Here is a 26066-nt window from a genome sequence, read left to right on the forward strand (position 1 = left end):
TTGTTCTTTACCCTCTTTCTTTCTCTATTGTTCTTCTCCTTTCATTGCTATTGTGTGGGTAATAACAATCTTGTTCATCAAAATTGATTGAAATTCTCCATAGATTTTGGGGGATTTCCAACAAAGTTGACACTAGTAATATAAATATATATTATTGAAGTTTAAAATATAATAAAAATTACATAATTTTTTAAAAAATTATATTTAAAAAAATGTTTTTATAAAAAAATATTTAAAATAATTTTAAAATCTAAGTCACTTTAAAAATTTTAATATGAAAAAATTATAATAAAGAATAAAATAACTAAAATGATATTATAAAAAAACTATTTAAATAATTTTTTTAATTTTATATACATTTTTTTAACAAAAATATATAACATTATTTAAAATCAATTAAAAAAGTTAACAACAATGAGGTAAACAAAAAAGCCTAAATTATAAATAAAAAGTGCATTCTAGAATAGATTATTATTAAACACGATTTCTAAAAAAAAAAGTGTGATGGAGATAATCTCCTATAAATAAATAAAACAAATTATAAAAATTGCAATACAACGTGTTTGTTGAGTTGGTTGTTTTGGATTTTCTCTGGGGCCCGTAGGTGTAGCCGTTGCAATTCCCACGGGTCGCCGAAGATCGCATCGAAACCCTCCGTTCTCTACAATGGTGAAGATCGAAGAGCTGAACGAATCCGTGGCCAAAACCAACAGGAAGAGGAATCATGGATCAACCTGTTTCTTCGTCTTCGTTGATTATTTTTTCATCCTCATGTTCCTGGCATTCCTCTGCTTCATCATTTTCGAGATTATCGGTGTTTGATTCGTCAAATTGCAGAATCTTCGCTTTCTTCTCAATTAGGTATCGTCCTCATCCATTTCGTTTTTTTTAAATAATTAATCACGCTCATTAACATGTTTATGTTTGCTGGTACTTTATTATATTTATGTTCATTTCGTTTTTTTCTTACAACCTCTTCTTTGGCAGGATGCTTCTATGACATAGCTAGGCTTCCAATTCCAAGCTCGAGGTTATGGCCTGGCAGCCGGCAAGTGTCATATTTGATCAACACATATTACTGTAATAATACACATTTATCAATTTATGTGTTGACAAAGCTTTAGCTATGGAATCCTAAAATTTGCACTATTATACTTTTTTTTTTTGTTAACCTATCATTTTTCTACTTTTATAATTCTGTTATCTTTTAGCTTCACAATGATAAAAAAGGATGACACTTTAATCACAATCGAAATACATTGCTGAAACAAAGCAGAGCAAATTTTCTTTTGTTTTTTTGTTAACGGTTTCTTTTCTCAACTCAACATCCCCTTTTCTCGAGTGGACTTTGAGATAGATGAAGAATGTGCGCGCGTGCTAATTTTGTTTCGGGTTGGTGGTTTGGGGTGGGGTAGATGAGATGAAGACCACAAACAACTATGTTGCATGTGAAACTTGTATTAGTTTGGTGTGGTTGCTTGAATATTGATGGCACACCAACTTTGCATTTATGTGCAGCACTTTTATTGTTCATTATGATATATGTGAAGGAGAGGGAAATATTTTGATTTGTTCATGTATGGATTGAGGAAAGGTTTTAATGACTTATAGTGTGATTTTAAGAGTTACCTTCTCTCTAATACTGAACTCTCAACCTTATGATTGACATGCACTCTTGAACATACTCTTTATGAGGGTGGTTCATTTCCATAAATTAACTTTACAAAAAGTAATCTAAGTATGAAAAACGTGTAGAATTGATTTTGATATGTTTGGTTACTCTCGAATATAATTTGATTTTGTTTTCAGAATTGATTCTATTTGAAACTAAGATTTGGAGTTTTTGATTCTAAACGTGATTTTTACATTGAAATTTATATTTTTGTAAGAATTTATCCAAACATAAGTTGTATTCATTGATTTTTTCTAGAAATTTTTCTCAATCGGCAACCTAAAATGTGTATTTTATTTGAAAATACATTATTGAAAGTATTTTTATAGTGTATTTGAGAGATTTGAGCATATATTGATAGTATGTCTTTTCCTAGAAGGACAATTATGTGCTATAAAACCAACCTAGCAAAGTTCATGAAAGAGTCGGATCCATATTGAATGTATTGACTATTCCATTAGCACCCAAAAACATGTGATCTCTTAGTCACAAGGAAGCAGTTACAGCTGTTATACCAAGACTTTCCTTCTAAAAGCTCTTATCTTTCATGTCCTAAAATAATAATAATTTCATAGAACTTGTGACCTATTGATCACATGGTGGTAGCTAGCAAATCCATTAATTGTTGCACCAACAAGACTCTATTTGATTTAATTTTTGACAAGGCTACATAACATTTATGCCATTTGAAACCTTATCCCTAAGTTGACTTGTGTGGCAGTATGGAGAATATTACCTTTGCACTTTTGAGTAACAGAGAGAGCCAATTTTCATAACTTTAAATAAAAATACTTTTATCTGGAGGAGGTACTATCAATTGAAATTGTAAGAGAAAATTGAATTATGAGGGCTACACACTACACAAAATAGAGTTTACAACATTACATAATATTTAACCTTTAAAAAGAAAATAGCACAATGGTTCTTCATACCATGTAACAGATAACAAGGCTAAAGCATAACAAGGAACACTTATTCAATGGTGCAAACTGAAATTGGTGAGTACTTAAACTAGTCTAAAGCATAACAAGGCTTAGAAACTAGGCCTACTTAGTACAATAATGCATGATGGCTCATAACTTAGAAAATTTCAAGGATGAACTGCAGCTGGAACTGGAACCGGAACCGCACCGCTACTTCCTGGAATCGGAACCTCGTTACCAGGATTTGGGACAAAGGTGTCATCACCACCTGGAACATAATGTCCACTAGGTGGCACTGATCCTGGTCCTGATTCTGATCCTGATCCTGCTCCTTCTCCTCCCCCACCACCATTGGATGGACTTTGAGGCGTAGAACCAAACAAAGGTGGCAACCCTCCTCGCCCGAAGCCTGGAATCCCATCAAAATGGAAAAACCATTGAGGCTCTTTCTTGTCATCAGTGTTTGAGTTTCTCGGAATACTGTTGCGTGCTTGGCAAGTAGTACTAAGCAGTACATTTGCGACGAGAATAAGTGCAAGGAAAGAGGAAGCTTTGTAAGCCATTTTCTTACCAAAGACTTTTGAATATTGAGAAAGTTTGTTGTGTTTGAAAATGAAAGAGATGGCAGAGTATTATATAGTTCCATGTTCAGTTGAGTTTGGTATGAGATTTTGCGGCGAGTTAAGTGTCTCTTGAACAAATGCCACTAGAAGGTATTGTCAAAATGACTAGTATGCATGGAGCCTCATATGGTAGTTGATATTTTGTGGCTGCATTCTTTAAAATGGTAAGTGTTAAGTTGGTTTCACTTTTATTACCTGCTATTTGTGGAAGAGTCTCTCACCAATGTTATAGCGGCCACTAAATGTAGCCTTCATATGGTTTTGTTTTGTACCAACTATATGAAGTAAAAAACTATGAATTGCTTCTAGCTTCATTATTAATGTCGATCGCGTTTTTGTTGTTTTGTTGACCTTAATTAATTGTCGTTTAGTGCAGATAATTAACAAAATAAATAAAACAGTCCTTCTTGAATTCATTGTGTTGCTATAGGCATTACAACAAAGAGTTCTAACTAAATAAACAGATTTCAAGAGTTAGGCTTTTCTTCAGAAAATCTAGGAAGTTGTACGAGTGAGTTTACTCGGGTGACACCTTCTAGACCTGACCAGTTTTGATCTTCTGCTGCTGATGATGTTCCATCTTCAACATTAACAGATTCTCCTCCTCCTACTCCAAATGTTTCGTTTTCTTCTGATGTTCTCACAGTGAAGTTTCTTCGCAAAGAAGGCTCGGATTTTTTACCGTCGTCCGACTCAACTGGATTACCCGAATGGTTGTTGCTCTGGATTGTTGCAGAAGAATAGCATTGTTCATCACCATCTGATTCTTCTAAGTCCATTTTTCCATCCAAAAATAGGCACACAACAGCACAGTCATCCATTTTCGAAGTCGGATATTTGAGTTTCCACTCTCGTGCCGCGGATTCCACCAGAACCCTTGCTGCTGACGTTCGACTCGGTGCTGATGATACTATATCCACCACCTCTTCATTGCTCAAAACATCCCATACCTGCACAGACACCAACAGAAAATAAAAAGGTTTGAAAGCTAACACAAAACATCTGATAAGTGTCATTGTTCATTAGTGATATTGAAATTTCTTACCCCGTCCGAGGCAAGAACAATGAACTGGTCTTTATCAGTGAGAATCCGGTGCGTAAATTCAGGTACAGAAATCACGCCGTATTCCTTCAAGCAAAAATCTCCAAATGCTCTAGCCATTGCTAATCCAGGTGCATTATCAAAAGGTAACCATACCCTAGGAACTTCTGGTTCATCTTGCAATGCAAATACTCTACCCTTGCAACTTTTAATTCTTTCCTCTTCTTCTACAAGAATATTTCATATCGAAATTCGTATAAGTCACCAACAAGCTAAAAAAACATAAATCGAACAATGATGATTTCATATGACTTACTTGGCAAATCAGGTTTTAAATCAACTGTCAGCTGAATCGCCACCATCAAGTCATTGCTATCCTTGGATCCCATGATCGCTCTCGAATCACCAATATTTCCCATGAACAAATTTGGTCCCTGAAAAGCGGAGAAAATAACAGTTCAGAGGTAATATTGTAAACTAGACCGTAATATTTCAACACCGATTGTTCTTTTTCTGTGTTAATCGTATCTTTGACCTACTTGTTTCACTACACTCACTGATGTGCTTCCACTACAAAAACAGTCCAAATTTGCATGAGACTTCAGCTCTTTGTCCATAGCTTTATATGCCTTCATGAAAGCTTCTCTCCACATAGAGTTCACCTCATCCTCAGCAGAGAAATCATTCTCAGCCTCTCCACTTTCAGCCTTTACATCCCTCTTGAAACAAGCTTTACCAAATTCAGAAGAATGCAAAAACGAAAGCAGTTTTACCGGCAAGGAATCTCTAACTCTGCGCGCGACAAGGTGACCGTGTGGACCGTGGCCGTCAAATACACCACAGAAGATCACATCTTCTGACCCAAAATCCTAAACAAAACAAAGATCAAAACTAGGCTGTTAACTGTTAAGTCGTTTTTCATTCTATGAGAATCAAACATCATCAACCATAACATGAACATGAACACGAACATACTTACTTCCCATACAATCATGGCATCCTGATTAATACCCTTACGCCCCTGCTGCGTAAATATACAAGAAGACCGACTCTTTCCGTTAGCGATTATTCTGTTCGGTAAGGATGACAACTTATGCAGAGAAACAACATGATCAGACAATGCTTTCCTTTCTTTCTTCTGACAACACAGTCCCAATTCTAAACAAGACGAAGGCCCCGCGTCGCCATTGCTTCTATTGCTTGTTGAGACACAACACCCCATTTTCTCAGTAGATGAATATCATGCTATGTTTCTTACTTTTGTCCTATAGATCTCCCTTGAAACTCTTGAGATTCAAAGTTTAGTCAAATCGAGTAAACAAGCGCCTTTTTTACTCGGTCAAATGCGCAAATTACCGGAAACTATACGAATGGATAAGTAAACCGGCTGAACAGAAGAAAAACATGAATTTAGTATATAATACTACATGGTCTGCAAGAATCAAACAAATTACAAGATAATGAAAGACTCAATAATGGGAAATATAAAAGTCTTAAAACATGTGAACAGGAAATAGAATATACTAAAAATTTGTCTTATTATTTGTCCTTCCCCAGAATTCACATTGACCTCATCGAAACCAAGAGTTTGACATAAATTAAATTAAATCAAATCAGGTAACCGTGCAGTAAAACTTTGAAGAACACAAAGACAGATCTTTAAGGAATCCAAGATGAAATGAACATCTAGAAATGAGAAAAATAAAAGTAGCATATAGCAACAACAAACAAGTAGTACAGAATAATCATGATTCATGAGTATAATAAACAAACAAGAGATAAAGTGAAAAACGCAAAAGAGGAAAAAGACATAAAGAAAAGGTTTGATATGATATCATAACAGAGAATAAAAAAGGTGGTACCAGACAAACAGCATGGGTGGATCAATCAAGTAAATGTTACGTAATCATCATACTAACTAACAAGTAGTAAAAGATAACAACAAAATTTGCAATAGTACACTAGAAAATAAAAAAAAATAAAAAATTATAATGACAACATATAAGGTAAGATCAAGTTGTTATTATTCAAGTGAAAAGGAGACATGCATGTTGAACATGCAGATCTTGTTCCTTGAGAGTGTTGTCTGATATTAAGTATGTATAGAATAATATATGTTGTGTAGAAGAAACCAAGGATATGATGGTTCAAAAATGGAAAAATTAAGGTGAAGATGGAGTAGTAGAAGTACATTGATGGATCACCTTTGGGTTTGATAGAAAAAAGAGAGTAGGAAAGAGGTTGAGGTTGAGGGAATGGGAGCAGAGAGACAGAGAAGTGATGGATAAAGAGTTAATAATGTGTGGAAGAAAATGGCGTGAAGTTATTAATTGTAAAAGCAGAGGAGACAGCAGAGCAAGCAAGAAAGACAGAACTAAAGGAGAAAAACTAATTAATACTCCTCTGCAGTCTCTCATATAATAATGTTGATTTATGATTTTGAAAATATGTCCGGAAGAAACTATCGGATCGAGTTGTAGATTAAGTCGCTCTCTTTCAAACGTTTCGCAGTAATGAGTTGCGGACTAGGTCCCTCTCTATAACACGTTCCGCTTTAACACGTTTCACAATCCTGTTTAAAATTGAGCAAGGCAAATACGATTATTTCTGCACAATAGATAAAACTGTCAAATTCAATCACGACGCATTCAGTATAAAATAACCCACTTCTAAACTGATACGATTATTATTGCAAAATAAATAATCTGCCAAAAAATTTACCATAAAATAATGGTCGTTTGACTATCCTAAGTAATTTATAAGACTAAAAGAAATTCAAGTAATTTCTTACTTAAAGAGAATTCAATAATGATCATTTGACCATCCTAAATAATTTTTCGAACAACGAGAAATTCAAATAGATGTCTAAAGAGAATTTAATAATTGTCATTTGACGACCCCAAATGATTTCTTGAATAAGGACAAATTCAAATAATTTTCCAAAGAGAATATAAGAAATACTCAGAAAATTCAACTAGTAAAAAGAAAATGGAAGAAGTTAATGTTTCAATTGTTCGAGAACCTAGAGTAAGGAAGTGAGAAAAGAAAAACTCAAAAGTAATTTTTAGGTGTGTTTTGGGACGAAACATGTGTTTTTTTTATATAATGAAATAAGTTAATCAAGATATATAATCTAAGCATTGTGAGACTTATAATTTTTCTTTTTTTTTTCTTATATAATGTTGAAAACTAACTTTAATGTGTAAGCTAAACAACACGGGACATAATGTCTTCTAAATTAGCATATAGTTTTCTAATAATGTGAGATTTAAGGATTTGTTTTTTTAAATTCATCCTAATATTGGAGTTTTGACATGTCCCAACAATTTATCATTTGAATTTTCAAAAAAGGTTTCAAAACTAATGTTAAAAATTTCTAGCATTGTGTATAAACAAAGTTGTATGTGACTTGAACCTTTGCATATCAAGTGTGATTCTTATCCAACAAGAGTGATTTATTGTCTTGAACTTTATCTCATATATCAAACCTGCATAGAACATTTTATTAGTGTGTATTCTATAAGCCCATGCTTTAATGATCCTGCATGTCTATCCCAATTTAGTGAAGATTCTAGGAATTCTCTCTCAAAATTTTATAGGAATCAACCTTAGTTCCACAATTATACAGGTAAGCCTATTAAGAGTACTCCTATAGCTTGACACTCCACTCATACAAAGTAGATTTTATTATCCTTTTTCGTCCCATATCTATTGGTCGTGGTTCATATTGGTCTCTTAACTTTTAAAACGACCAATTTGACCCTCAACTTTACTAATTGTTTCAAGTTTATCCTCTTCAGCCATTTTTCTTAGACTCTATTAAATTTTTTAACGTTTTGTCCTAGCCAGCAGGATGTGGAAACCACGTAAGATCACATGTTATAAATCTAAGCATCTTTTTTTGAAATCTCATAATGCTACTCCGTGAATCTTCTTCATCCTTACGAATAAGGGTTCATAATCCTTCTTTTTCAATCTTTGTTCTTTACACCTCTTCTGCAACTGTACACTCTTCTTCAAGTTAGCGCATCTCCATTTCAAGAATGAAGAAAAATAATGCCACATGCAAATTCATCTCCGTTTCCAAAAGTTTCTGGTAATGGTGGAGAAGATAATAACATTTTTGAATCGAGGGCTTATTCATGTTCTTCGAAGAAGTAATAAAGTCCTAGTTGTTGGTGTGGAAACTTGGTTGTGCTTAGAAGGGAAACAACAGTTAATAATTTTGGGAAGTAATTTTGGGTATGTCCATACTATAAGGTATGATTTAGCTTCTAATTTTTCAATTTTAATTTGGTACAATGTGTATTGTTTTCGTAAATTCATACAGGGGACTACTAAAAATGGATGTGACTATTTTGCTTGGAGTTATGATAAAGTGAAAGATGATAAGGAAATATTTATCATGAAACAGAAAAAGAGGTTAGAAATTTTATCAAAAAAATGAATATGATTATCATAGATTAGTTCAATGTGAAGGAAGAATTGAAAGACAAAGAGGCAAAATTGATGCACAAAAGCAAGAGTTAGAGGAACTTGAATTGACTCTAAAGAACACAATGAAGTGGAAGATGTTAGAAGATAGGCCTATATCTAGAAGGGGGGGGGGGGTTGAATAGATCCCAAGTTAAAAATTTATTAGAAAATTTGACTTAGAAAAAATTATGACGCAGAAGCAAGTTTCAAATATTTTTTGGATCAAAAATCGTCTAACTGAACCTACTATTGAGAAGTCCGGATATGCGTAAGAGTGTCACTAGTATGATAATAATCCACAAGTTGATAAATAGCAATTCAAACACTAGATTGAATACTCTACTATAGTAAAAATCTATCTCCAATGATAATAACACACAAAAGCTAGTTGACACAATTTGTCAAACACTTTGCGTGCAATCAACAAAGTTTGGATATTAGTATAATGGTTATTTTTCTTAGAAATCCAATCACTACCAAATGATATGTGATAACTACAAAAACAAAAATTAACAAAGAATTCAAAAGCTACTATCCAAACAATGTTGATTAAGAGATCAAAGTAATCAACAATTTGTGAACCAAAAAATAAAATATCTATCTATCTATCTATCTATCTATCTATCTATCTATCTATCTATCTATCTATCTATATATATATAATATATATATATATATATATATATATATATATATATATATATATATATATATATATATATATATATATATATATATATATATATATATATATATATATATAGATAGAGAGAGAGAGAGAGAGAGAGAGAGAGAGAGAGAGAGAGAGAGAGAGAGAGAGAGAGAGAGAGAGAGAGAGAGAGTACACAAGGATTTGTTTAGGCAGTTCCCCAATCGACCTCACTATGGGTACGTCTGTCCTCAATTGGAATTTGAATTGAGATGTTAATATAATTAATCTTACTTTGAAAATGTATGTATACAAGATATGAGAAATCAAATCCCATAAACCCTAAGTTTGTTCTTGAGTTTAGCACCTCTAAAAACCTTGATCAGAGTTTAATTAAGTCACCAACAATGCCCGCTTAAATTCACCTGTTATTGCTACTTCCTTGCACGACCTCCTTGTCTCAAGGCTTTCCCCGACTGAATTAATCCCAAGTGCACACTTGTTGAACCCAATATTTGTCAACATGATCCACCGTTTCACGGTACTCCCTTGCTGACACACCTAGTCTCAAGGCTTTCACTCGATCGGATCCGAATTGCACAATCTTGTCAAAAAACTTCAAACCCTAAATATCTTGAAGGAAAATTCCAACTCAGTTTTCTTATTTGAATCCCTCAGGGATCGCAACCCAATATTTTTGGTACAACAAACCTAATTGAAAGTTATCAATCCTAATCTAGATGGCACCCAAACAAAAAATGATTATGTGTAGTTTGATTGTGTGTATGTATATATTGAATTGAAGATGATGAGATGCTTTTAAATCCTGGATTCATGTAGGTTTTACTCACTCTAGAAACCTTACTAGAGAATGATGCATGTGTGAAATATCTATATGCATGGGTGAATGATAGCAAAAAGGAATGCAATTAACTTTCAGAGACTATGAAAATATGCAAAAAATCATCGTATAGGTTGGCCTGGTGAAGTCATGTGTCTACTTATACGAGGCATAGGTCGACCTGTTGAAGGTCATGTGTCGACCTATCAATGGCATGTGCCTCCTATGTGTCGACTTGTGGAGTTAGCACATGAAATCAGTAGCTACAGACTTTAATACTACAATATATATGCCGACCTGTAGCACATATGTGTCGACCTATAGCCTGGAAAATTTTACTATAGGCCGACATGTTTACGTATGTGTCGACCTATCATATGCATGTGTCGACCTGACCGACAAATTTTCATAAAACTTGATTTTTCATGCATGTTTAATGCATGAGACCTTTTCAAAGATGTTCCCAATGACTTGTATGTTTCTTAATGCTAAGATGTACATAGGGAATAATATGATACTGTCTAATGTACATAAAAGCTAAAGAGTCCTAGTTTTGACATCATACAAAACACTCCAAACGACACTTAATCGGAAGATGCACTCACATACCCCCCTTTTTTATGATGGAAAAACTTGATACAACACGTTAGTAATGAATAGCTCCCCCCTGAATATATGCATCCTCAAACTTTATCCTCTCAAACTCTCAACTTTATCTTGCTTCTCCCCCTTTGACCACATCAAAAAGAAACAAAGCAACTTATGAGAAGTATCATAACACACATAAACGAATATAAACCACATAGAGGCGAAATGCAAAGATAAGAGAAACAATGCGATATCACTCACATAAAATGATTTTCATATTGAATAAGAATGCCTAACATAAACAGAATTAAAGAAAGCAAGAATATAATATAATTGTTATATCAAGTGCTTAAAAATAAACAAAATACAAGCGTGGACAATTAAGGATAAAAAGTGAACACAAAATACTTGAGATGCTACAAAAGCTACACAATTACGTGACATATGCCTTTGGTGCTCCCGAAATGCTACACACGTATGTGCTATAACAAGGAGATAAATGAAGTTCCACCATACAAACCAAAAACAGAGATGAAAACATAACCATGGCGCACAATCAAGAATATTGTTAACAATGTAACATATTCAATCACAATTCATGAGAAGATGGATACCAAACCGATTCACCAATCACTATATTTCCAATAAAATGAAGATATCATAAAGTCACTATAAGTATATAAACTGGCATGCATCAATTATACATTTTTGGAAGTGAACATACATGAACTATCTTATACGTTACGAACATCAATTATATGAACCATAAACAACACGCAAAAGGAAAAGCTTACACAAAAATGGAAAATGAAACGATAGTACCTTGCTTGTGAAATGATGAGGAATGCACTCTTATGAAGTATGCCTTTTAAGGAAGGTTAGATGGACAAGGTATATTCAAAGTGCATTAACATAACATTTAGGCAAGTGTTGAGATGTCAAGAATCCCTAGTTCTCGTCGAATATTAAAGAAGGTTTCAATCACAAGTGGTTGTAAAAATATCGGCAAGTTGATTTTTACTATCAACATGTTAAAAAACGAAGTTGCCTTTCTCAACACGACCGCATAGGAAATGATGACGAATCTCGATATGCTTAGTATGAGAATGTAGCACCGAGTTCTTAGTTAGGTTAATGACACTAGTGTTGTTGCACATAATTGGAATACAACTTAATTTTATATCAAAATCAAGTAATTATTGTTTAAGCCATAAAATTTGAGCATAAAAACTACGAGCCGCTATGTATTCCGCCTCGGCAGTAGACAAAGAAACTGAAACTTGTTTCTTGCTATGCCAACCGACTAAGGAATTTAAAAATATGTGACAAGTCCCACTAATACTTTTCCTATATGATTTGAAACCGGAAAAATCGGAATCTGTGTAACCAACTAAGCTACAATCACTCCCTTTGGAAAACCAAATCCCATAATTCGAAGTACCATGGATATACCTAAAAATGAGTTTGACGACATTGAGATGGGATTCCTTAGGAGCCGATTGATATCGGGAACACATACAAACACTAAACATAATATCTGGCCTAGATGCAGTGAGATATAGAAGATAACCGATCATACCTCGATATTTCTTCACTTCCACATCCTTACCGTTTTCGTTCCTTTCCAAGTTACCATTTGTAGCCATCGGAGTGTCAATCGACTTTGCATCAACCATGCCAAATCTCTTTAGCAAGTCCTTGCAATACTCAATTTGACAAACAAATGTACCTTCATTAAGTTGTATGATTTGAAGACATAGGAAGTAATTTAACTCTCCCGTGAGACTCATTTCAAACTCTCCCTACATAAACTTAGAAAACTATTTGACAAGTTGCATATTAGTAGATCCAAAAATAATGTCATCAACATATACTTGTACAAGAAGAGTATCATTTCCATGGCGTTTAATAAAAAGAGTAGTGTCAATCTTTCCCCTTAAGTATCCTTGATTAATCAAAAACTTGCTTAGTCACCCATACCAAGCCCTAGGTGTTTGTTTGAGACCATATGAAGTGCGTTTTAATTTGAAAACATGATTCAGATACTTGTGATTTTCAAAACTAGGAGGTTGAGCAACATACGCCTCTTCATTAATGTAACCATTTAGAAATGCACTTTTCACATCCATTTGAAATAACTTGAAATTCTTAGAGAAAGCAAAGGCAAGAAGAAGGTGTATGTCCTCAAGTCGGACGACCGGAGCATAAGTCTCCTCATAGTCAATACCCTCCTCTTGGTTATACCCATGAGAGACTAACCGGGCCTTATTTTGGGTTTTCACTCCATCTTCGTCAAGTTTGTTGCTAAAACCCCATCTTGTACCTATTACTTGATGATGCTTTGGATACGAGACAAGGTCCTAAACATCATTCCTTTTAAATTTATTTAGATCATCTTGCATTTCCATGAACCATTACTCATCAAGTAATGCATATTTAGCATTTTTAGGCTCAATCTGTCACACAAAAGCGAAGTGATAACAAAAGTTACTTATCTTAGAACGTGTTGTCACGCCTCTTGGGATGTCTCCAAGAATATTATCAATAGGGTGATCTTTGGATGTTCTTCAAGTCAAAGGAAGGTTATCCACTGCAGCTGGACTCTCCTCCCTTTCCTCTTCTTGATCATCATCTTCTACTTTCTCATTTTCATCCGTTTGAGGTTGACCAATCCCGTTATCGGCTTCCTTGAGAATGCCATGCAAAGATACGCCTATATCATAAAAAGACATACCTTTCCCAACATTTTTTGGAAAAGATACATGAAAGGACTCCTCAACAATAAGTAGCCTCTTGTTATATAACATATATGCCTTACTAGATTGTGAGTATTTGAGGGAGATAACCTCATCGACTTTAGCGTCGAATTTACCTAGATTGTCCTTTCCATTGTTCAAAATAAAGCATTTACATCCAAAGACATGAAGGTGAGAAACATTAGGTTTTCTACCTCTAAGTAATTCATAGGGGGGTTTGTTTAGAATAAGATGTATCAAAGTCATATTTAAAACATAACACACCGTGCTAATAGCATCGACTCATAAGTATTTGGTAAATTACCTTCATTAAGCATCAACCTCACTAACTCCTCCAAAATTCGGTTTTTACGTTCCACAACCCTATTTTGTTGTGGAGTTCTAGGAGTCGAGAAGTTATGCTCAATACCATGTTTTCATAATATTTTTAAAAAAGAAGATTTTCAAACTCTCCTCCATGATCACTTTGGATGGAAACGATTTTCAAGTTCATTTTATTTTGGAACAATCTAGCGAATTATTTTAAAGTCGGGTAGGTCTAATTTTTACTAGACAAAAACATAACCCAACAAAATCTAGAATAATCATCAACTATAACAAATCCATAGTTTCCACCTAGCTTTTGGTCATAGAAAGACCAAATAGGCACACATGAAGAAGTTCAAGAGGTCTACATGTTAAAACAACATTTTATTATTATTTAAAAGAGACCTTCGTTTGCTTCCCTATTTGACATGCTTCACATAAGTGGTCTTTTGTGAACTTCATTTTAGGAATACCAATTACTAGATCCTTTGAGGTTACCTTACTTAGTAAGTCAAAGTTAATATGAGCTAAGCGCCTATTCCACAACCAAGACTTTTCATAAATGGTAGGAAGGCACTTAGTACCAACCAATGGCACATCATCTAAATTTAGCATATACATATTATTTACTCTTAAGCCCTTAAACAAATAACACTTCTTCTCATTATGCTCAAATAAACAACAAGTATTAGTGAAACTGACTTTAAAACCCTTGTCACAAAGTTGGCTAATGCTAAGAAGGTTTTGCTTAAGACCATCAATAAGCATTACACCGGAGATAGTAATAGATGATGGATTACCTACACTACCTTTTCCAAGAATAGCTCCTTTGTTATTATCTCCATAAATGACGAACCCCTTTTTCTTTGGAACAAATTCAATGAAAAGTGATATGTCACCCATCATATGCCTTGAACATCTGCTATCAAGATACCACATATTTTTGGTAGATTCAAGACATTCAACTTATTTCTTCTTGTACTCACTTGTACTTATTAGTTAATTATTTGAGGAGCTTTCATCGCCTGAGAAATCACTTGTACTCTCACAAGCTACATAAGATCTTCTAGATTTACTATGCTTCTTGTGATGCCCTCTTTCTTTGTCTTTCTTAATCATGGGACATTCCATTCTATATTGATCAATTTCACCATAATTATAACAAGAGCTTCTAAATTTACCTTTCCTATTCTCACCATCTTTTGAAGACTTGGACTCCCTTCAAAATTTGAATATGTTTCCTTCAGAGTGCTTGACCTTGTTCTTTCGAATATACCTTTGGCATCTCTTAACAAATAGCCCAACATCATCATCATCATAGATCTTGTAATCCCTTTCTTCATACTCACTAGGCTCATTATTTGAGGACTTGAAACTAGAAGTCTTTAGAGATGAACTTATTCTCTTCCACCTTGTTTTTACCTTTCTTTTTCCTCATCATATTTTCATATTCTTTTTCATGTTCTTCCAATTTACCAAACAAAGTAGTAGGATCAAGTTCTTTAAGATCATCCACCTCTTTGATAGCGGTGACCTTGAGTTTCCATTCCCTATTAAGATATATTAAAACCTTGTTAGTAGCAATATCATTGGAGATAGGATTACCTAGAGAATTCAATCTATTAATAAGATGTGTGAATCTCTTTTGCATGTCGACAATGGTTTCACCATGCTTCATACGAAAGAGTTCAATCTCTTAGTTTAATGTGTTGATCCTATCTTGTTTGACCTCATTAGTTCCCTCATGGGCAACTTCTAATGCGACCCACATAACTTTCACGGTTTTATAATGAGAGACACAATAATGAAGGTGAGAAAAACAAGAAAGGGGGGGTTTGAATTGTTTGAAAAATAAGCGCTTTTCAAAAATGAAAATCACACAATGATTTTATACTGGTTCGCTTGTAACACAAAGCTACTCCAGTCCACCCGGCCAAGGTGATTTCGCCTTCAACAAGGACTTAATCCACTAATCTTGAAAGATTACAAACAACCCCTAAGAGAGAAGAAAATCTCTTAGTCCTCTCAAGTCTACAGACCACACAAAGTCACTTGAGGAAATCAATCAAATAAAAGATACAAGATATGTAATCTAGAGTGCTTCTAGGAAAGCAAGTATTACAAACTTAAGAACAGATTTTTCACTTAATAAGCAAAAGCTTAGTGAAATTCTTTGAGAGCAAAGATGATTTTCTTGAGCGTGAAATAATTCAGTATAGTTTTGGCTAGTTGATTTCTTGCTTACTGAAAGTTGATTTCTTCTCTATTTATATAGGAGTTGAAGTAGTGTTGAAATAGAGTTGAATCTGGTGGATAATGAGATGTAATTACGCCATTCCATAAATAGCTTCTGCAGGAGACTTTTTCTTTTAGAAGTGACTACTTACCACAAGTAGTATCTTCTCTCTTGGAAGAGGAGATTAACGTCTCTTTCTAATTGAGGAAATCCATTTGCAGAACTTTAACTTGGCTTAAACGTTACTTCATCATGATTAACAAATCTGATTAGGGTCTTCGTGTATCTGGAGAATCTTGGGATCTGGCTTTTTATGTTCAGATGCTTTTGATACTTTGCAGTTTTGTCCAGAGTCAGAGCTTCTTGAAACGAGATTCCACTTTAGATGCTTCTGATACTTGATAATTTGTATCTGATCTTGTTGTGCATCTGATGACATCATCAGATTTATTTCTTCTTTCTTTAGAACCCTGCACACTTAGAAACTTTTCGTTAGGGTGCCATTTTTGGTTTCATCCTTTGTTATCATCAAAATCAAGGAATCTGTTGTTGAACAATTTTTGTTCTTACAAATAATACTCATCAACACCTAATGCAGATATGAGAATATTTTGGGCTTTCCAATCATGAGACCAGAACTTTCTATCATTATCATTCCATTGATTTTCTGGTTTTGGCACGATGACACCTTCACCATTGGTCATTGTAATTTCATTAGGACTATTAGCGATGACGTTCCATAAACCCTTATCAACGGAGTTGATATGGATACGCATACAATCTTTCCAATAGCCATATTTTTTGCCGGTGAAAGTAGGTGCTCTACTATATGCCTCTTTAGGTTCGATATCCATGATCTAATAAGAAAATCTTAAGAACGGAAACAATCAGAGCTCTAATACCACTTGTTAGACGGTATGCCTAGATCTAGAGGGGGTGAGGGGGTGAATAGATCCCAAGTTAAAAATTTATTATAAAATTTGACTTAGAAAAATTTATGGCGTGGAAGCATGTTTCAAATATTTCCCGAATCAAAAATCGTCTAATCAAACCTATTGAAAAGCCCGAATGTACGTAAGAGTGTCACTGATATGATAATAATCCTTAAGTTGATTAACAACAATTCAAACACTAGATTGAATACTCTACTTTAGTAAAAGTCTATCTCCAATGATAATAACACACAAAAACTAGTTGAAACAATTTGTCAAACACTTTACGTGCAATCAACAAAGTTTGGATATTAGTATAATATTTGGAGTTCTTAGAAATCCAATCACTACCAAATGATATGTGATTACTACAACAACATATATTATCAAATAATTCAAAAGCTATTATCCAAAAAATGTTGATCAATAGATCAAAGTAATCAACAATTTGTGAACCGAAAAATAAGACAGAGAGAGAGAGTACACAAGGGTTTGTTTAGGCAGTTCCCCAATCGACCTCATTATGGGTACGTCTGCCCTTAATTTGAATTTGAATTGAGATGTTAATATAATTAATATTACTTTGAAAATGTATGTATACAAGATATGAGAAATCAAATCCCATAAACCCTAAGTTTGTTCTTGACTCTAGCACCTCCAAAAACCTTGATCAAAGTTTGATCAAGTTACCAACAATGTCGCTTCAATTCACCTGTTTTTGCTACTTCCTTGCATGACCTCATTGTCTCAAGGCTTTCACCCGGCTGAATTGATCCCAAGCGCACACTTGTTGAACCTAAGATTTGTCAACACGATCCACCATTTCATGCTACTCCCTTGTTGACACACCTAGTCTCAAGGTTTTCACTTGATCGGATTCGAATTGCACAATGTTGTCAAAAACCTTCAAGCCCTAAAGATCTTGAAGGAAAACCTCAACTCAGTTTTCTTATTTGAATCCCTCAAAGATCACAACCCAATATTCTCGGTACAACAAACCTAATTGGACGTTATCAATCATAGTCTAGTTGGCACCCAATCAAAAAATTATTATGTGTAGTTTGGTTGCGTGTATGCATATATTGAATTGAAGATGATGAAATGCTTTAAAATCCTGGATTCATGTTGGTTTTACTCACTCTAGAAACCTTATTAGAGAATGATGCATGTGTGAAGTATATATATGCATGGGTGAATGAGAGCAAAAAGGAATGCAGTTAACTTTGAGAAACTATGAAAATATGCAAAAAAAATCATCGTATAGGTCGCCTTATTGAAGTCATGTGTCGACCTGTACGAGACATAGGTCGACCTGTTGAAGGTCATATGTCAACCTATCAATGTCATGTGCCTCCTATGTGTCGACCTGTGGAGCCAGCACATGAAAACAATAGCTACAAGCTTTAATACTGCAGTAAACGTGCCGACCTGTAGCACAAATGTGTTAACCTATAGCCTAGAAAATTTAACTATAGGCCAACCTGTTTACGTATGTGTCGACCTGACCAGCAAATTTTCATAAAACTTGATTTTTCATGCATGTTTAATACATGAGACCTTTTCAAAGATGTTCCCAATGACTTGTATGCTTCCTAATCCTAAGATTCACATAGAGAATAAGGGGATACCGTCCAATGTACATAAACATTAAAGAATCCTAGTTTTAACATCATACAAAACACTCATAACAAAACTTAATCAGAAGATGCACTCATAGAAGAAATTTTGGAAATTTTTATGTTTTGTAGTTATAAGTATTTTAATGTACAATTTCATACTTTAATTATGTAATTTTTCCCCTATTAATTTATGTGTGAGTTGATTTTTAATGTAACTTATGAATGAAATGAAATTCAAGTTGTAATATTTACATGTTAATATATGTTTGTGGTATACTCTTTTTTTGGATATCAAATTAACATTAATTTGACATACCAAATATGTTACTGACATACATCTGGTTTATTTTGAACATCCATTTGAAAGACAAAATATGTTTCTGGTATACATCTGGTTTGTATTGAACATCAATTTGACATTATTTTAGTTGAATTCGATGCGCCATTCTTTTATTGGATGCATCATTCTTGAATAAGTAAATAGTAATCAATAAAAATTCTTGTATCAGTAAACAATAATCATTAAAAATATAATGATAAAACATTAAGCTTCATTCATTAATTAACAAATCCATCAAGGACAGAGTACTAAAAGATAACCCAATACATCTAAAAGATAACTCAATACATCATAATAGAGTTCTAAAAGACATATAACTTAACATTACAATAATTCTAAACCAAAACAGGGTTCCAAAAGGTATATAACTTAATACCACACATATCCTAAACTAAAACAAAGTTCCAAAAGAAATCTAATTTTTCTTCTTACTTGTTTGAGATGAACTTATCCTAGTTGCATTTAACCTGGTTGTAGGATATAGTGATCCAACACTTTTGACTGGCCTCCTTATGCTTAACTTCTTAACATCAACTCTTGATCCACTTGAGAGAGTTTCTGTTAATTTTTTAGAAAGTTTTGGTCCACTTGCCTGACTTGCATGAGTTTCCTGTGATTTACCAGGCTAAGGTTGAGCTTGAGTTGCTTGAGATTGAGTAGTATGAGGTTGAGCTTAAGTTGCATGTGATTGACTTGGTTAAGGTTGAGCTTGAATTGCCTAAGTAGATTGGTCCTGACTTGCTTGAGGTGGAGTCTTACAAGTTACCTTTTATGATCATTTTTCTTGCACCTACTACATTTAACATGTAATCGTGTCTTCCTTATTTTACGATCATAGCCATCAATTTGTTATTGCTCTACATTCCTTTTATTTTTTAGCCTACCTGGCATTTTTCAAAAGGCGGGTGGCCGCACATTATGGTAGTTGGACTATTCCCAGAGGTTAGACCCATTAACAGGATAAAGATTTAAATATCTTTGTATCCCCTCTAAATATTTTAGATTCAGTTTTAGTTCCATAAGATTTTTTCTTCAAAGAATGGTCCTTATAATATTTTTTATCCACACTTATAGTTCCTCCGGCTAATGTCCGTTAATAGAAGCTGGCATGGCAATGTCAGCGTGGCAAGATGATGACGTGGATGTCATGTGGCATTTTATCATCATTTTATGTTATTTATATTAATTAAATTTATAGCGATGGAGATTCCATCACTAAATTCATCACTAAATGAACATTATAAAAAACAAACAGAAACCGTAGGTAATCTGTAGCTAATTCGTAGCTAATTCGTAGCTAATCCATAATTAATTCAAACACACCATCCTTATGACCTAGACTTCATACTTTTTCATGATTTTTTGCGAGAAAGTTTATCACATTGTAAGGATCTCTCTCACAATTTTTTTTACTTGATATGATTTTTTAGCTTAGCTCTTACTTCAATGATAACATTATTAAAGGCCTCTAACATATTGTTTTGCAAGCTACCGCACACGGTGTCTGTCCTAAACTGAGATTTTCTCTAGAACCTAGGATGTGTCTTCATCATATGCAAAAAGTCTTCTTCATTAACATCTTACGTTTTTCTCATCTCCATTTCCCAAGCTTGTGGATATGTTGACTTAGCAACTTTCCATATAATCTCTTTCAATTTCTTTGCATGAAACTTATCCCTAAAACTGTTGTATAAATGACGTACACAAAACCTTTGTTCCATTCAAGGTAAAAGCTCATCCATAGCCGACAAAAGATCCTATCAATAAATAAAATCATTCATTAACAAAATATCATAAATAATAGACAAAAGACATACTTAAATAAAATACATATACCTTTTATAGATGTGATATGAATGTATATGTACGACATTAACTTCTACGTCCAATATCATTAACGCGTAGTTCCAAAAATAATGTCAAACTATCCTTTGTTTCACCTTTAAAAACTACAAAGGCTAGCATCATTTGATCATTTGGATCTCTTCTTATGGCTGCCAGTATTTCTTCTTCACATAGGCACTTTAAAAAATATTCATCAATTCCAATGATAGGCCTGCATAATTTGAAATTCTTCTTACATGTTGCATAATAAATGTATAATCTTTAGAAATGAGGCCTATTGTCAACTACATTATCAAGAATATGTTGAACATTCACCTTAACTATTGAACCAGGATTTGTTATAAAATTCCATGACAATAGTTATAAACTCTATTGTACTATTCTAAGAAGGAACCATAAACCATTCTTCTGGATGTACACCTAGCTCTAATTGCCTTAGTCTTTTTTACACCACCATTCCACTTCCTTTGGGCTTGTTCCTTGATTTCCTTGATTTTCATTTTAGGATAATTTTTTGATGAGTTTTGAATTCTTTTCTACATTTATGAACATCCACAACTTTCCTCAATTTCCAAGAATTTTCATTGAGTCATGACGGGCGTCATGACCATGACGTTTCTTCCATCATGTTGGTAACAACCATTTTCTTCATGATGGGTCGTCTGTCATCTAGCTCAAGCATTCCTTCTTTATTTCATTGACTTTGCTGACTGGTTGACCTCCCATATGGGTGACAGCCGTCATGATAGTTAGGGGGCTTGTCATGACAACATAAATCTTTATTTTTCTTCTCATTTTTTTGCTTTTTACCATTTTGTCGCGTAGAAGCTTCCAACCACTAAGTACCTGAAATAAACACACACTACTGACATAATACTATAAAAGACATAAAAATGACACTAAAACATATAAAAATCAAGTCAAAATACACTATATGTTTCCGAGTTATCAAACTCCCCCACACTTAAACCCTTTCTTGTCCTCAAGTAAGTTAGCTAGCCTATAAAATCAGGTAAATGCAACAATACAAATACAACAAGGACCTAGGAAACATAGCATCATAATTAGTCATATGTGGCACACAAAAATATGACCGATTAATGGTTAATTCAATAGGTACTAACAACACACCAAGGATATTACAAAAATATAATTCGCATTTCGTGGTTAAAAGTATCCTTCTTATACAAACTAATTTGAATCATGTCGTTGTATCATTATCTAACTCTCCTATTCATTTTCATTCGATAAAGTCACATTAAGCCACTTAGGTATCTGAAGGTTACACACATGGTAGGATAACCGGTTAATGTCTTTATTCACATTTTTTCAAATGCTTAATTCATTTGGATTTTTTTGGGGTTCAACCATCATTAGGCTAAGTAAGCGGGTGAGGGTTACCCAACTTGGTAGATGCAATTGTTCCTTATTATTGATTTCCGCTTATATTCATCAACTAAACTACTTGAGGATTACTAAGCAATAGAAATTCAAGGTTATGACACAACGAGTATTTAAATTGATTTCCATATTTGGGAGGCTTGAGGTGTTGGAACAATACCAAATTTTTCAATTTTTTCCCAAGTCTCCTTAACCTTAGCCTCTCCTCCTTTGAAATCTATATACTTTCAAAGCGAGCTATGAATCCTAAACCATTTCAAAAAATTTGGCGGGTTCAAGAATTTAGGTAAATCAACAACATAACAGAAACACATGCAAAAAGGACTCGACAACACATGCAATTGAATCAATACACTAAATTAGCAATTAAATTCACAATGAAATAAAAAATCAACAATAATTAAATCTAAACTAATTAAAAGAAAAATAAACCTAAACTAAGCATATAAACCTAAATTATTGAAAACGGTAAAAATCACCCCCCATACTTAAATCATACATTGTCCTTAATGTAATGACGACAGTGTGAGAAATGAAGGGTGAACCTGAAAAGAGAAGCATTAACACCGTCAGGAACGGGGTATTGGACGCATGCCATTGTCTACCATCCAAAATCAAACGTCCTCGATCATATCATCTCGGAGGCGGTCGTGGGGGGCTTGCGCTGCCTCCCTATCAATTATTTCTTGAACTTAGAGGCATAAAATGATAACCTTATGTCGGAGCATGTTGCGCTCATAGTCAATGATGTTGCAGTTGTGGTAAGTGTGACCTGCAAAAGAAGAGGTAGATGACAAATATAGGAGAGGGGTGGCAATGATGGTTATCTGAACTCGTTGAAGCTTCTATGGGATATAACCAGTTTCGGTTAGCATGAACATTTGTTAGCTCCGAGTTAGATAACATAATAGTTTTGATTACCTCATTATTAATCATTAGACAAAACACATTTAAATTTGTAAGTTTGACCAAATTTTTAGATAGACACGAGTTGAGATCTAGAGAGGTGCTTCCCTCAAGGTGGACAAGTTGTGCAACTTGTTTTTCTAAGCCTAAGGCTAAGGCTATGAAGGTAATCAAACCTCCAATAACGATACCCCATCCTTTTAACTTGGCTATCTTGTCCAGTTGCTCGAGCATGAAGCTGTTGAGTGGATTGGGCGGGACTGAAAGACGCAAAAAATAATAAATAATTTTTCATATTAAAGGTTTTAACGTTATAGTTCTTACCAAAAATAGTGTGTACCAAGACCTTTTAAAAATACCAGATTGTCAATAATGAATTTGGGAAGATTTCTTCCCTTCCATATTTGATGCAGTTTCCCCGATTAGCAAATTCATGTTGCCAAGAGTTATCAATGGGAATTTCAGTGACGACATTGAGGATGGTTTGGAACTTTAACAGTTCGTCTACTTCGTCATGGTTCAAAATATAGTCAACTCTAAACAGCCTAAACATAGTCCTTCCATTACCTTGATTTGATTTCCTGTAAGGATAATAGTTAAATGAGCTGAGAAATTCAAGTGTGAGTTTCTCATATGTAGGGTGGTGCAGGGTTGAGAAATGGTCTCAGCCTATTCGATTTAATATGAAAAGAAAATTGTCTAAAAGACCTAATGTTCTAAGGCAGAGGTTGTTAGAATACCTTGTCGAGGTGATAGTTCTCTGAGCCAGCTCTTTAAAATGCTTTTGTTGAGTTTCATTCTTGAAAACAATTCCCATGTAGTCTAATTTTTGCATTCTCAGAAGTGCGATGAAAGAAAATTGGGTTTGGAAAAAGGTATTTATGGGACCAGAATTTTAGGTGATGAGGATAATGGTGGAGAATGGATGTTATGGGTATGGAAGTGTGTTTCAGGAAGGTTTGTGACCATGTATCTTGTTTTTGTTTCTGATTTATTGAAGAAAATTAGAGGTTTGGGTATGAGCTTTATGAAGGTGTTGTTGTTTGTATGGCGAGGAAGAAGTGGTATTTGAGGTTTGGGTGAAGAATGGTTCATGAGGGGTTTGAACTTTTAGGAGGGGTAATATGGAGAATGAGAATTTGACTTAATACAGAAAATTAGGCGAATTAAATAGGAATAAAACTAATTTAATGAGAAAAAATGTGAAAAGGTTCAGCCAAACGCGACCTTGACATTCTGATAGGCGTTATGGCTGTGACAGATTAACCGTCAGCGTTTGGGATTCAACTGACGGGTGTCAGCATGGTGATGGTCCAACCGTCTTGCTTTTACATTTTCGTTTTTCCTTAAGTTCAGTTTGAGACGGTTTTTGCATGTCACAAGTTGCTTATACTTCACTTAATTGGCTCAATAATCACCCGTTCTACTAAGATTGACCTGCTTTTATTCAAAATACGAAAATTTAGAAAAGAGACTCATGGGTTGCCTCCCACAAAGTGCTTTGTTTAATGTTGATAGCTCGACTCGTTAGCCCGTTTGGATCAATAGGGTGCCTCTTTTAGGCTTATAGTATGGATATTATTCTCAACATCATTTGCAACAGCCTTAGGGTGTCGTTTGAACATCTCGAATCATCTCCTATGTAATTTACCCATATCTCTCTTTTTGTGGAGATGCTCATACTTGAGATCTGGCGAGAGAGGTTTCTTCTTCACTTTTTGGGTCATTCCATGTAGTAGGTTTAAGCCTTCTTTCTTAAAGTTCTAGTTTATAGTAGCAAAGCTTCTATCTTGTATCTTCTCGTAAGCTTCGACTCCTTTGTCTTTCTGTCTTCTTCGAGGAGGTTTGTACTTGAAATGCAGTGGATTGGGATTTACTTTGAATTCTTCCTGTTCTTTAATTATGGGAGGTGTAAGGCATTATTTTTCATCCACAAACTATTGTACAAGTCATCTCCGCTAACCATGTTTTTACCTAAAGGTAGCTCTGACGAGTACTCTCGAACACATTCATCTATGATGTCCACCAGGTAACAAGCATCCTTAACGAATGAATTTTCGTAAATTTGGATAAGAGGGATTCGATCTTTTCTTCTCCACCCTCGAAGGAGAGTGTTCCTCTCTTTGCATCTATAATTGCACCAACAATAGCTAAGAAAGGTCTACCTAACAAGATCGGGACATGAGAGTCCTCTTTAATGTCCATCACTATAAAATCTATAGGAATATATAGATGGCTGATTCTTATTAGGGTGTCTTCCAGTATTCCTACTGGGTATTTTACTGACCAGTCAACCAGCTAAAGGGACATCTTTTGTTGGTTTAAAATCTCCTAAGTTGATCCTCTCACGGATGAAAAGAGGCATCAAATTAACACTAGCTCTTAAGTCACAAAAGGCTTTGTCAATGACGTACTTGCCGATAACACATGGAATCGAGAAGCTTCATGGATCCTTCAATTTAGGAGGCATTTTATCTTTTTTAATTGTGCTAAACTCTTTAGTGAGTGCCACCGTACCATTGTCATCAAATTTCCTTTTGTTAGTTAAAATCTCTTTTAGGAACTTAGCATACAAAGACATTTTGGTTATTGCCTCTAAAAAAGGGACAATGATGTGAACTGTCTTCAGGAGCTCTACAAACTTCTTAAATTTACCCTCACTTTTACACTTTACAAGTATTTGATGGTAAGGAATGGGTAGCTTACAAGGAGGAAGGGGTGCATATGGTTGTTCATTTTCCTTCTCTGCTTCCTCATTTTCCTTCTCTACTTGTCGGCAGGACCCTCTCTACACTCCTCTCTACAATCTCATTTCTAACTCTCTTAGGTTGTGGATGGCCAAGAAATATTCTAGTGGGAGAAGCAGTAGCCGCTTATTACTGGGCCACTTGAGAAATTTGGGTCTCTAGAA

General features: G+C 34.4%; 3 protein-coding genes and 1 long non-coding RNA gene across 7 annotated transcripts; 1 reads left to right on the plus strand and 3 right to left on the minus strand.

Moving 5' to 3' along the window:
* Positions 1 to 500: 500 nt before the first annotated feature.
* On the plus strand, positions 501 to 1149 carry LOC127086860 (uncharacterized). The gene is made up of 2 exons (XR_007789654.1): positions 501 to 861; positions 988 to 1149. It is a non-coding gene; the product is annotated as an uncharacterized LOC127086860 (long non-coding RNA).
* Positions 1150 to 2489: 1340 nt separating this feature from the next.
* On the minus strand, positions 2490 to 3363 carry LOC127086862 (putative cell wall protein). Its single transcript, XM_051027678.1, has one exon. The coding sequence runs from the start codon at positions 3156 to 3158 to the stop codon at positions 2763 to 2765; it is 396 nt and encodes a 131-aa protein (XP_050883635.1). The 5' UTR covers positions 3159 to 3363; the 3' UTR covers positions 2490 to 2762.
* A 244-nt stretch (positions 3364 to 3607) lies between these two features.
* Positions 3608 to 6653, minus strand: LOC127086861 (probable protein phosphatase 2C 1). 4 transcript variants are annotated; one of them, XM_051027675.1, is made up of 6 exons: positions 6465 to 6653; positions 5240 to 5647; positions 4800 to 5129; positions 4577 to 4694; positions 4264 to 4487; positions 3608 to 4168 (listed from the first exon to the last, which is right to left on the minus strand). In XM_051027675.1, exons 2-6 carry the CDS (start codon positions 5480 to 5482, stop codon positions 3686 to 3688), a joined length of 1398 nt encoding a protein of 465 aa, XP_050883632.1. In that variant the 5' UTR covers positions 5483 to 5647; positions 6465 to 6653; the 3' UTR covers positions 3608 to 3685. The 4 variants fall into 4 exon arrangements, with proteins under 4 accessions (XP_050883632.1, XP_050883633.1, XP_050883631.1 ...); XM_051027676.1 differs by having other exon boundaries at positions 6452 to 6608; XM_051027674.1 differs by lacking the exon at positions 6465 to 6653 and adding an exon at positions 5785 to 6378.
* A 5357-nt stretch (positions 6654 to 12010) lies between these two features.
* LOC127082318 (secreted RxLR effector protein 161-like) lies at positions 12011 to 12604 on the minus strand. Its single transcript, XM_051022557.1, has one exon. The coding sequence runs from the start codon at positions 12602 to 12604 to the stop codon at positions 12011 to 12013; it is 594 nt and encodes a 197-aa protein (XP_050878514.1).
* Between the last annotated feature and the right edge of the window lie 13462 nt (positions 12605 to 26066).

Source organism: Lathyrus oleraceus, chromosome 5 (genome assembly GCF_024323335.1).
Source record: "Lathyrus oleraceus cultivar Zhongwan6 chromosome 5, CAAS_Psat_ZW6_1.0, whole genome shotgun sequence".
Classification (NCBI taxonomy): domain Eukaryota; kingdom Viridiplantae; phylum Streptophyta; class Magnoliopsida; order Fabales; family Fabaceae; genus Lathyrus; species Lathyrus oleraceus.

What these genes read in the sequence shown, in the direction of transcription:
- LOC127086861 (XM_051027675.1), bottom strand. Translation starts at nt 5,482, where the DNA reads ATGGGGTGTTGTGTCTCAACAAGCAATAGAAGCAATGGCGACGCGGGG. An exon ending in ATGCCATGATTGTATGGGAA is followed by an intron (nt 5,130 to 5,239) that starts GTAAGTATGTTC and finishes TGTTTTGTTTAG; the next exon opens with GATTTTGGGTCAGAAGATGT. An exon ending in CAGTGAGTGTAGTGAAACAA is followed by an intron (nt 4,695 to 4,799) that starts GTAGGTCAAAGA and finishes TCCGCTTTTCAG; the next exon opens with GGACCAAATTTGTTCATGGG.
- LOC127086862 (XM_051027678.1), bottom strand. Translation starts at nt 3,158, where the DNA reads ATGGCTTACAAAGCTTCCTCTTTCCTTGCACTTATTCTCGTCGCAAAT.
- LOC127082318 (XM_051022557.1), bottom strand. Translation starts at nt 12,604, where the DNA reads ATGAGTCTCACGGGAGAGTTAAATTACTTCCTATGTCTTCAAATCATA.